The sequence below is a fragment of the Octodon degus genome, unplaced genomic scaffold, assembly GCF_000260255.1.
Source record: "Octodon degus isolate 3935 unplaced genomic scaffold, OctDeg1.0 scaffold00043, whole genome shotgun sequence".
NCBI classification, from domain to species: Eukaryota; Metazoa; Chordata; class Mammalia; order Rodentia; family Octodontidae; genus Octodon; species Octodon degus.
This window is the reverse complement of record NW_004524619.1, coordinates 10,550,731-10,561,928: the sequence shown is the minus strand read 5'-3', so window position 1 is coordinate 10,561,928 and position 11,198 is coordinate 10,550,731. Positions and strand designations below refer to the sequence as shown.

General features: G+C 41.0%; 1 protein-coding gene across 5 annotated transcripts in view; it reads right to left on the bottom strand.

Annotated features, from left to right (window-relative positions):
* Positions 1 to 11,198, bottom strand: part of Nek4 (NIMA related kinase 4) — a 47,335-nt gene that overhangs the window by 18,779 nt on the left and 17,358 nt on the right. For 2 of the 5 annotated variants that reach the window (XM_023715751.1, XM_023715753.1), the window contains exons 7-13: positions 10,366 to 10,773; positions 7,684 to 7,854; positions 7,004 to 7,153; positions 6,481 to 6,553; positions 5,301 to 5,410; positions 3,533 to 3,621; positions 535 to 740 (exon numbers count right to left, since the gene is read on the bottom strand). In XM_023715751.1, the coding sequence (XP_023571519.1) occupies positions 535 to 740; positions 3,533 to 3,621; positions 5,301 to 5,410; positions 6,481 to 6,553; positions 7,004 to 7,153; positions 7,684 to 7,854; positions 10,366 to 10,773 (1,207 nt within the window). The remainder of the gene's footprint in view (positions 1 to 534; positions 741 to 3,532; positions 3,622 to 5,300; positions 5,411 to 6,480; positions 6,554 to 7,003; positions 7,154 to 7,683; positions 7,855 to 10,365; positions 10,774 to 11,198) is intronic. The other 3 variants (XM_023715752.1, XM_023715754.1, XM_023715755.1) reach the window with 3 other exon arrangements.

Genomic DNA, 11,198 nt, shown 5'->3' with positions numbered 1-11,198 from the left:
CTTGCCAGACAAGTGCTTATTCTACTGCGCCATCTCCCTGGCCCCTAAAAGTTGAGAATGTTTTTTTTGTTTTTTGTTTTTGGCTGGCTCAGGCTGCCTTAAGTGCGGGTCTGGTAATACAGGCAGAGGTAGGCAGGACATTGGACACAGTAGGCAAGTACTCTCACTGAGCTATATCTGCAGTCTACTATTTTAATGACTAAAAATTTATCTGAAGCTTCATGTCTCATTATCATCTCCTAAACTTACACTATCTCCCAAAAAAATCTAACTTAAAGAAAATTCACTGAAAAAAAAATCCCAATAGTGTATGTGATTTTTATAAGGATAACTGGTTATGTATATTTATCTTTAAATAAATTTTCAAAAAAAAATAAAAAATAAATCTTCATGAGAAAGTATCAGAATATATCTGCTACATAAAATAAGATGCATCTTTTATGGAGACAGCCAAATGAAATTTGAAAATACTTATAGGTATTAGCTCCTAATAAACACATGCTGTAGACTGCTGTAAAAGGCTAAACTGATCACCTGAAGGCAGCTCTTTAAAACCGAGTTCCTCTGACTCTTCTGCAACTTTTCCATGAAGCACTAGCGTGTCCCGATACTTTCGATGAAGTCTGAATTCTGACCCTGAAGCTGGAGCCGGGAGATCTTCACAGCTCTCTTTTGGGTCCAGTTTAAGGGTTTGAGTCATCAATTGCATTAAGTCACTCATTTCATTTGTATGACTTTTCCTGGAAAAAAAAAAAATCCCTCCTGTTCTTTTGTTAGCTTCACAAAAATTCTTTATTTAAGGTTAGATGCAGGGCTGGTGATGCAGCTCACTAGAATGGGGCTTGCATGGACAGGGCCTGGGTGTGATGCCCACACACGTGCACAGACTGGAATGCTGCTTCCAAGTGTCCATGCAAGCTCCTAAAGACTGGTTAATTAATACACAAATAAAAACTATAGATACTATGCAAAACACAAAAAATATAAAATTAACTATGTGACGGTAATGGAGAATGAAAAGATCTGAAGTAAATTCGGGAACAGAGTCAACACTTTTTGGCCTAAAGGCAGGCCACAGATAAAAGGTACAAGAAAAACCTGTAGTATGGCTGGCCTGCAGAACCAAAAGATAGTGTGTAAGACAATTATTGCCAATAGAAAGTGAGAGAGAAATCTTGGAAAAGAGCAGGCCTAGAATAAGCTGCCCCAGATTCTTGGTATAAATTCTGCCCAAACATTCCAGGTAACTTAACTGCATCCAAATACAAAGTTCAAAAATATTTAAAGAAACACAGGGCTGGGGAGATAGCTCAGTGGTCTAAGCACCACCCTAGCAAGCATAAGGACCTGGGTTTGATCCCCAGTATCACATGCTGTGCTGGCCCCAGGACCCAGGCATGGTGGCTCACGCCTGTAATCCCAGTGCTGGGGAGGCTGAAACAGAAGGATCACTGTAAGTCTGAGCTGCATAGTAAGACCCTGTACCAAATAAATAAAGATTTAAAAAAAAATTTTTTTTAAATCCAGAAATACCAGCCTCTGAGATAAAATTCACAGGGTCTAGATCCAGGCAAAAATTATCAGAGATGGGGCCGGGGAGATGGCTCAGTAGAATAAGCGCTTCCCTGGCAAGCGCAAGGGCCTGAGTTCAATCCCCAGTTCCACCAAAAAAAAAAAAAAAAAAAATTATCAGAGATGCTGTTACTTCAAGGCCAACCTGGACTATGTAGTGTTAATTCAAAAGCCGCCAGAACTACATGGTGAAATCCAGAAGCAGGAGCACAGCACTGATTTGTAAAGAAAAAAAAAACTCAGTTAATAGAAATAGACCCAAAGGTAAAACAAAAGATAAAATTAGTAGATGAGGACATTAAAACGGTTATTATAAGTGTATTTCATATGGCCATGATAGATATTGTGGATTTCTGCTGGTCTATGGAAAGGAGTACTTAATGCTTAACTTTTGTGTGCTCTTTTTTCTTTTTTCCCCCTCTTTCTCTCTTCTTCTTTTCTTTCTCTCTTCTTAATTTCTTTTAAAAAATGTATTTGGTACAGGGTCTCACTATGCATCTCAGACTGGTAGTGATCCTCCTATTTTCAATCTCCCCAGGGCTGGGATTACAGATGTGCGCCACCATGGCCAGCCTCAGTGGCTGGCTCAGTGCGCCTGGATGCAGGCCTGCACGACATACGGTGCTAGGGTGGAACCCTGGCTCCCGTGCTTGGCTAAGCGCGCGCTTGGTCTATTGAGCTATCTGATCTAAATTTCAGCCGGGGCCAGGGAGATACCAGGACTGGGGAGATGGCTCAGTAGAATAAGCGCTGTCCAATCCCCAGTTTCACCAAAATAATAAATAAATAAATAAATTTCTTTTAACTTTTTTCTTTCTTTTTCTAATTTTGCATGCATATATCTGGTAATCTGAATAAGTTGAAGACAACTCTATGCAATACAACAAATGCTGTTGAATTCATTATTTTAAGTGAAATTCTGTATAATTTCTAAATTTTATTATTATTTTGTATTCTCTTTAAAAGAATTAAAAAATAAAATAAAAAACATAAACTGGTTAAGAAGAGGCACAAAAGAAAAAAAGAAGACCCAAATCCCTTTTAAAAATGAAAAATATAATTCTGTTAACTACATGAAATAGGATAAACAGAATGGAAACTACAGGAGAAAAGATCAGTGAACTCAAAGATACAGCAACAGAATCTAAGAAAAATGAAACAAAGAAAAAAAGTAGGAAGAATGACTCAGAAACTAGAGGAGTGCATACCTGTCATCCCAGCACTCTGGGAGGATGAGGCAAGCTGGACAACTGAGCAACTCAGTGAGATCTGGTCTCACAATAAAAAACAAAAAGGGCTGGGGATGCAGCTCAGTGCAAAAGCTGGGTTCACCCCCTGGTAGCCCCCAAAAGAAAATGAGTGAACCAAGCATCACTGAGGTTTGAATAACTTTAGACAGTCTAATACACATTTAACTAGAATCCCCAAGAGGACAAGAGAAAGTCAAGTAAAAACTGAAGAAGTAATGGCCAACCAATTTCCTGTGATGGATGTACTTATTATGTAGCATAAACATATACTAAGAAAAAACAGCCAGGGCTGGCAAAATAGCTCAGCAGACTAAGCACCTGCGTAGTCTGAGCTGATTTGATCCCAGGCACCACATGCCCCGCCGGCCCCTCCCCTGGGATGTGCTGAGCCAGAGACCGAGTCTGGGCATGGTGGAACATGCCTGTAATCCCAGCACTGGGGAGGCTGAAAACAGGAGGATCACTACCAGTCTGAGCTGCCTTGTGAGACCCTGTACCAAATACATTAAAAAAAAGAAAAAAGAAAAAAAAAGCCAAACTTTTCCAATTCTAACGAAAACTGTAAAACCAGATGTGCTCACTGAAGAGTTATTTATACCATAAAACATATATATTATTAGTGTGAGTACTACAAGTCAGAATGCTGCTATAAATTACATTTAGGATCATTCAAAAAGAAAGTTTCTGAAGGGAACCAGAAAAGAACTTACCCATCCTTGGAATCCCCATCTGATTTATCAGTTGAACTTGTAGAAGAACTTAGCTCGTCCTCAGACAGACAATTAATCAGTTTTCTTTCCTATTAATGTTTAGAAAAAACAAAAGTCCACATGATGACACAACCAGAATGTAACACAGGAGTGGCTTGCCAGTCTGAGATGTAATGGCCCAACTACGTACACCTACACGCAAGTTAACGGGAAACTAGGAGATGCAAAAACTACAGTTATTCTGTGCAAGGACATCCCAGTTCACTTACAAAGTTTACAAGTGAGACCTAAGATATACTAGTGTAAAGTTTTACAAGGTGCTGGAGAATCTCTGCTGTGAAGAAACTCTCTTTCCAGAAGAAGTAGAAGATTCATTCTGTGTTCCAACTCATTAGAAGAGGGCTTGTTCTATAAAGAATACTGTCATTTTAAACAGACAGTCATCTAAATCAGGCACTTTCACCTTGTTCATATAAAAAACTAAGGTGCTTTAAAAGGTTACTTGAGGGACCGGGGAGATGGCTCAGTGGAGTAAGCGCTTCCCTGGTAAGCGCAAGGACCTGAGTTCACTCCCTGGTTCCGGAAAAAATAAATAAATAAATAAAATAAAATAAAATAAAATAAAAGGTTATTTGATCTAATTAACCCAAACCCCACAACTTTGGGAAATGGAGAAGCAGCCTAAATTTGTAAAATGCATAAATGATACAGTTTAAAAAAATGGAGGCCGGGGAGATGGCTCAGTAGAATAAGCGCTTTCCTGTCAAGCGCAAGGGTCTGAGTTCAATTCCTGGTTCCGCCAAAAAAAAAAAAAAAAAAAGACCTTGTTACTTTCAAAGGGCAGAAAAATTCATGCCCGGGGTATTTACTTACTATACAGATAGAGATGAACATGGCTTAGAAATACTGCAGTTACCAGGTAGCCACCAGATGGTGGGTCTACATTATCCAGAGACAAGAAGGTGAGCTGACACAAACAGGAAACTGAGGGATGATAATTAGCAAAAGAAATTAAAATCTGGCCACATATTGTATATTCTAGTAACAGCAGAATAAGCAAAGTGTTGCCTAGTGAAAGCTGTTAGTGGAACTGTAATGGTCCTGAGTTTCATTTCTGGTACACAAACAAACTCTTAGTAAGTCTTCTTTTAAAAATTATCGGGCCAGGGAGATGGCTCAGTAGAATAAGCGCTTGCCTGGCAAGTGCAAGGGCCTGAGTTCAATACCCAGTTCTGCCAAAAATAAATTAATAAATAAATAGAACAAAAATTACCTGAAAAAGATTCTTTTTAAAAAAAATTTATTTGGTACATGGTCTCACAGCAACTCAGATTCATAGTAATCCTCCTGTTTTCAGCCTCTCCAGTGCTGGGATTACAAGTGAGACCTAAGATATACTAATGTAAAGGGATTACAGGCATGCACCACCATGCCCAGTCTCGGTAGCCAGCTCAGCACACCCGGGGGTGGGGCCAGCACAGCATGTGGTACCCGGCATTGAACCCTGGTCCCTGCACTTGCCTAAGGAGGCACTTGAAAAAGATTCTTAACTAGACTGCCAACTATTTACAAGAATTCCCGAAAAACTTATACCCTTAGTGAGTCAAACATTTTAATTATTGTTTACTAGCACCTTTCCTTATCAAGAGTGCAGATGTGTGGCTTATCCAGCCCCTGTCTCTGAAAGAAATGGCGCTGACTTGTACAAGGATTACTGCAGAGGTTGAAGGATGCAGACATGGCCACCCTTTCCCTCAGGAAAACACACCTGAGTGCGGTTGTAGTCAGAAGAGAACCGTCGGGCAGGGAGGGGTTGGCCTTCCTCCTGCAGTTTCCCAGGATCCACTGCACTCAGAGAAGTTCTCCTCACTGCAGGACCTAAAACACAGAACATACTCAGTAATTATTTGTGGTGGGCTAGTCTCAATTAAAGAGGGCTCTGCACATGTATAGAAGATACTGCAGGCAAAGGCCAGCCAGAAGTCACTCAAAACACATCTTCATCATCACTGTGCTGACATCTCAGTTCAAATCTTACTTCTGGGTTTTCCACTTCTGTGACCTTAGGTAAGTTACTTACCCCCTCAGAATCTCAGTTTTTCCCCCAGCAGAAAGGGAATATGTTGCTTACCTTTGGGAGTGACTATAAATGAGGTAATACCCTTAAAATGTTCCCCATAACATGTTTAGATATTTATCTAAACAGTAGGAGCAGCTACAGTAAAACTGTGTTTCAATAAAGGTAATAAATGATTACAGCCCTTAGCCCAGGGCAACACCATTCTCTGGCTTCTCTCTGTTCCTGAGAAGAAAACACTTCTGAGTGGACATGGAAGCAAGCTAAACATTCACCTGATTTCCAACCTGAAATCTCCCAGGAGTTACTGTCACTCAAAGAACGCTTGCACTTTTTTTGCTATTACCTTTCTCTGATGATACTGTTTCAGAGTCAATAGCTTAATTTTTTTTAAAATTTATTTACTTAGTGTGTGTGTGTGGCCAGCTCAGCCCACCAGGGGGCGAGGCTGGCTGGCATGCAGTGCTGGGGGATTGAACCGCGGTCCCTGTGCTTTGCCAAGCTTGTTCTAAGTAGGTGCTCTAGACCACTGAGCCATCTCACCAGCCCGTTACATTAATTTTTAAAAAAAGACTTGCCTAAGAAATTGATTGATTGATTGATTGATTGATTGATTGATTCAGACAGGGTCTCACTTGAACTCACTATGTAGCCCAGGCTGGCCTTAAACTTGTGGCAATCTTTGTGCCTAAGCCTTCTAAGTGCTAGGATTAGTGGCCTATTCCACCATGCTTGGCAATCTCACAAATTTGAAAATTCTTTCAAATCTACTTCCCACAAGAATTGCCACCACTTGAAATCAACTCTTGATAATCAACTAGTATTCAAGAGCCAACCACTGGCTGTCAATTAGATGAAGAAACAAGGTCACCTTCAAGTGAGGGGAACATCTCTTCCCGTGACTGCTTTAGTCGCCTTCTCTCTCTGGCTGATAATGGTCGATCCTTTTAAAGAAAGTCACAGAGTCATTACTGTTCCTAGTTACTATTTGTGTAACACACTGCATGATGTACCACCGAGTACTGGGAAAGAAGCCTTGAGCTTGCCTCTAAAGGGGTGTCCACTAGAAACCAATCCAACCCACGTGACAGCTAGTGGTGAAGGACTACAGTCTTTGTGGGGAGATACTCATTTTGGAAGGGCAAGGGGGAACTTTTTTATTTTCGGAATCTACTTAGTCTGTTTAGCTAACTGGAAATGACAATCTGTGAAAACATCTGTGGAATCTGTCCAAGTCAATCTGAGCCTCTGCTGAAAATCACCAAGCTGGTTCTTCCAGTGTCTGGCAGAAAGCAGGACTATTAGGTGTTAGTTCAAATGCCACAACACACAGGATTATGCAACCAAAACAGCTCTGTAAGATTTGTACAGACCCAACATGTACGCCCACCAACCTTGGATGATGCTATCGCTCGGCCCCTTGCACCGCTCACAGATGTGGTGACCATGTGACTCTGGCACGCAGCGTTCTGTTGTGCTGACACAGTATCTGCTTCTCCAACAGTGGGATGAGAAGGCAGAAGCTGAGGGGATGCCTCTGGGAGCTTAATTTTAAGGGAGGGATATGGTCAGTTTCTTATAGAGCCATCTCGAGAGGTCCCCTGCTGGAATGACCTGTGTACATGTCAGCAATTTGTCTGCAAACAATGTCATCAAGTGATGTTCAAAACATTGTGTAACAGACTGACAAAAGTAAACAACCAAGTAGAAGCTTATAGAGATGGTGTCTGTGGAAGTTACTTCAAGAAAGACGGGCTCAAGATGAACTGTGCAGATGAACTGTGCAGATGAAGGGGAAGAACTGGTTATCAGTGTAACACTTAGGACTCAAGGATTTATGCACATTAGCCTGTTCCTTTACCTCTCAAAATGATCTGTCTACCTGTGCTGGGGAAGGTAAACACCTCTCCACATTTCTGACTCGCTGATAGTTGAAAATCTAGTACTAAGCCTCTTGCCCTGGCCCCCCTTCTCCGTGTTCCTTGCATTCCTTATGAGCCTTTTGGTGAGTAATCCCTGCACGTGAAAATGCACCTCCCAGCATCTGGATCCCACACACAGCACAATGACTTACTGCGAGCAGACACCCGCTGACCTGGCTGTTTCCTGCACTGCGCTCAGTTTGTTCTCTTTTCTTCTGTCGTCGCTGTCGAGACAGGGAAGGTTCAGACGCAGAGCTGTGTGGCTGTAAACATGGCTGTATTCTGCCCCGTTCTTCTATAATAGCTTTACCAGCAACTTGATCCTTAAAAATCATAAAACAAAACTATACAAAAGGCCACCACAGAATAATAGTCTTTTGAACTTCAAATGGCTAAATACCTACTTTACAATGCAATTAAAAAAAAAAAAAAGATAAAAGTGCAGCCATGGATATAGTTCAGCAGCAAAAGCAAGATCTTGGTAAGAGCAAGATCCTGAGTTCATTTCCTGGGACTTGTCCTCCCCTCTCCCACACAAAGATAAAACTGCAAAATCAAAATGAGAAGGAACAATTGTCTTTCTCAAAATGAATGTTCATCTGCAGTGCTGACACACAAAGTATTCTGGATATTTTTCTCTTTCCCCATTCTCCTGTATACTTTAATTTTTATTTATTTATTTATTTGGTATAGGCAGGGCCAGCATGCAGTACCAGGGATGAAACCCAGGACTTTGTGCTTGCTAGGCAGGCAGGCAGGCAGGCACTAACAGCACCAAGCTATCTCACTGGACTCTCTCCTGTATACTTTATGCTATTTGTTTATTTATTTTTTAATTTATATATTTGGTACCGGGTCTCACTATGCAGCTCAGACTCGTAGTGATCCTCCTGTTTTCACCCTCCCCAGCACTGGGATTATAGGCATGTACCACCATGCCCAGACTCGGTTGCAGGCTCAGTGTGCCCTGGAGGCGGGGCCAGCATGGCATGTGGAACTAGGAATCAAACCCTGTTGCCTGCACTCTCCCGTATACTTTTTTTTTTTTTGGCAGTCCCAGGGATTGAACTCAGGCCCTTGTGCAGCTGCGACTCTCCTGTATACTTCAAAGCATCTCTGGACTGCATGCACTGCCTACAGCAATGTAAATGCCATGCAAATAATTCTAACATTGCTTAAGGAGCGAGGGCTAGAGAAAGTTTGAACACATTCAGTGCAGATGAAATTTCTCCTCCAAAATTTTTGACACTGTGACTACTTGAATTTATAGATGCAGAAAGCGTAGATACAGAGTGCTGGCTACAGTGCTGTTTGAGTTGGCTGAAATGGGATACTAACAGTAATTAGGACTATACTATTTATTTGAGGCTCAAAAACTGTGACCTATTGGTGGCAGCAGTAATAGTAAAATAAATTATCTTTTAAGTTATAAAGGTCATCAGGATAGCTAGTTTTAGAAGTCAATATATACCAAACATTAACATAAGACAGTTCTATTTATTAAATCTCTTTTAACCTATCAAGAGTATTTGAGTGTTCATGACTGACACCAGTAAATGAATATCACTTAATCAACACTTCATTTATTTGTTTATTTATTTATTTATTTAGTTATTGGTAGTGGAAATCGAATCAGGGGATTCACACTGAGCTATATCCCCAGCCCCTTTTTAAAATTTTTATTTTGAGCCAGGGTCTTGCTAAGTCCCTAAGTTGCTCAAACTGGGCTTGAATTTATGATCCTCCTGCCTCAGCCTCCCAGAGTGCTGGCCTTACAGATGTGCACCACCACTCCCAGCAGGGAAAAGTTTCATTGTTCCTCAAAAAGTTAAACATGGGCAAGGTGGCTACCATGATGATTAGACAGGAGTTAGATGCCAGTCTAACTCTAGCACTCTGGGAGGCTAAGACAGGAGGATCACAAGTTCAAGTCAACAATAGACAACTTAGTGACTTTGCAAGAGCTGTCTCAGCATAAAAAATATAAAAGGGCTGAGGATACACCTCAGTGCAAAGGCCTTGGGTTCAATCCTTAGCACTACAATGTTTTTTAAAAAGTTAAACATAAACCAGGTAGTGTCACACACTTGTAATCCCAGCTACTCAGGAGGCTGAGGCAGGAAGACTGTAAGTTCACAGCCAGCCTGGGCAACTTAACAAGGCACTATCTCAAAATAAAAAATAAAAAGGGCCAGACATATAGCTCAGTATAGAGCACTCCCAGATACAATCTCCATACCACACACACACACACACACACACACAAAGTTAAACATGAGTTACAATCTGACTGAGCAATTCTTAAGTATATACTCACCAGAACTGAAAGCACACAGCCATATAAAAATACTTATCATGCTCATAGCAGCACCGACCACACTGGCCCAAAAGTAGAATCAACCCAAATAGTTAGCAACTGATAAATTCTCATCAAATGATAAACAGGTATATAAAATATCACAGATACCTACAAAGGAATTTATTTGGCAACAACAACAAAAAAATACTGGCTACTCCATAGGTAAACCTTGAAAATAGTCTACTAAGTAAAAGAAGCCAGACACAAGTAGCCGTAGCTGTATGACTGTATCAGAATAGGCAAATACACAGGAATAAAGTTGTCAGGGTTTAAGGGTAAGAGAGAATGGACAGGGCCTATTACTGAGTCCAGGGCCTATTACTTCTTTTCACCAGGTGATGACAGTATTCTTCTGAGTTTACACTGCAACACAGAATAACTAATGGATTTTCCTAACAAAAACTGAAGCACGAACGTCTTTTTAATCACAGCTCCCAGTGCTCCCTCTGGAACCCAGGCCTACTGCGTCACCAACCTGCTCCTCTGGCCTCTGACCTTTGTGTAGAGGCTGTACTGGCTTTGCGGCTCCAGTCCCTTCCTCACTACCGTCATCGGAGGTCTGTGCAGGAATACAGTTTTCAGGCCAGGCACTGCATGGAGTGTCAACCTGCAGACTCTCCTCTCTCACTTGGGAAACACTGCATTTATCTTCCGGCTCATTGGAGGCATTCAGGTGTCCTGGATCAGTCTTCTGGGCTAAGTCACCGTTCGCTGAATCCCTCCTCTCTGCAGGTAAGACATCGATATCCACCCTACTGATGGTAGCTAGAGACTCTGCAGTATTGCTCCCGTCTGCTGTGTTCGTGTGGTCTTCTGGGGTAGCAGGTAACTTCGAGGGCCAAATGCTGATGGGTTTCTCCTTGGACAAATGTTTATCTTCATTCTGAGCAAAAAGGTGTTTCCAAGTTATAGCATGCCTCACACCTTATACAAAAATTAACTCATAATTAAACATGTTCCTCAAAAGATAAACACAAAATTATGATATAAATTATCATAGAATAGTTGTATTACCAACAATTCCACTCCTAAGTACAGAACTGAAAGCAGGGACTCAATGTGCACCAATAATTCTCAAAAGATAGAAACAACCAAAACATCCATTAGCAAACAGATGGATAAAAAACGTATTACATACATGTAATAGAGCATTAGCCATAAAAAGAGAGGAAATTCTAACACATGCTACAACATGGATGAACATGAAAACATGCTAAATGAAAATGCCAATCACAAAAGAATAACAGTACATGATTCTATTTATATAAAATAGAAAAATTTAGAGAGACAGAAAATAGAGAAGTTATG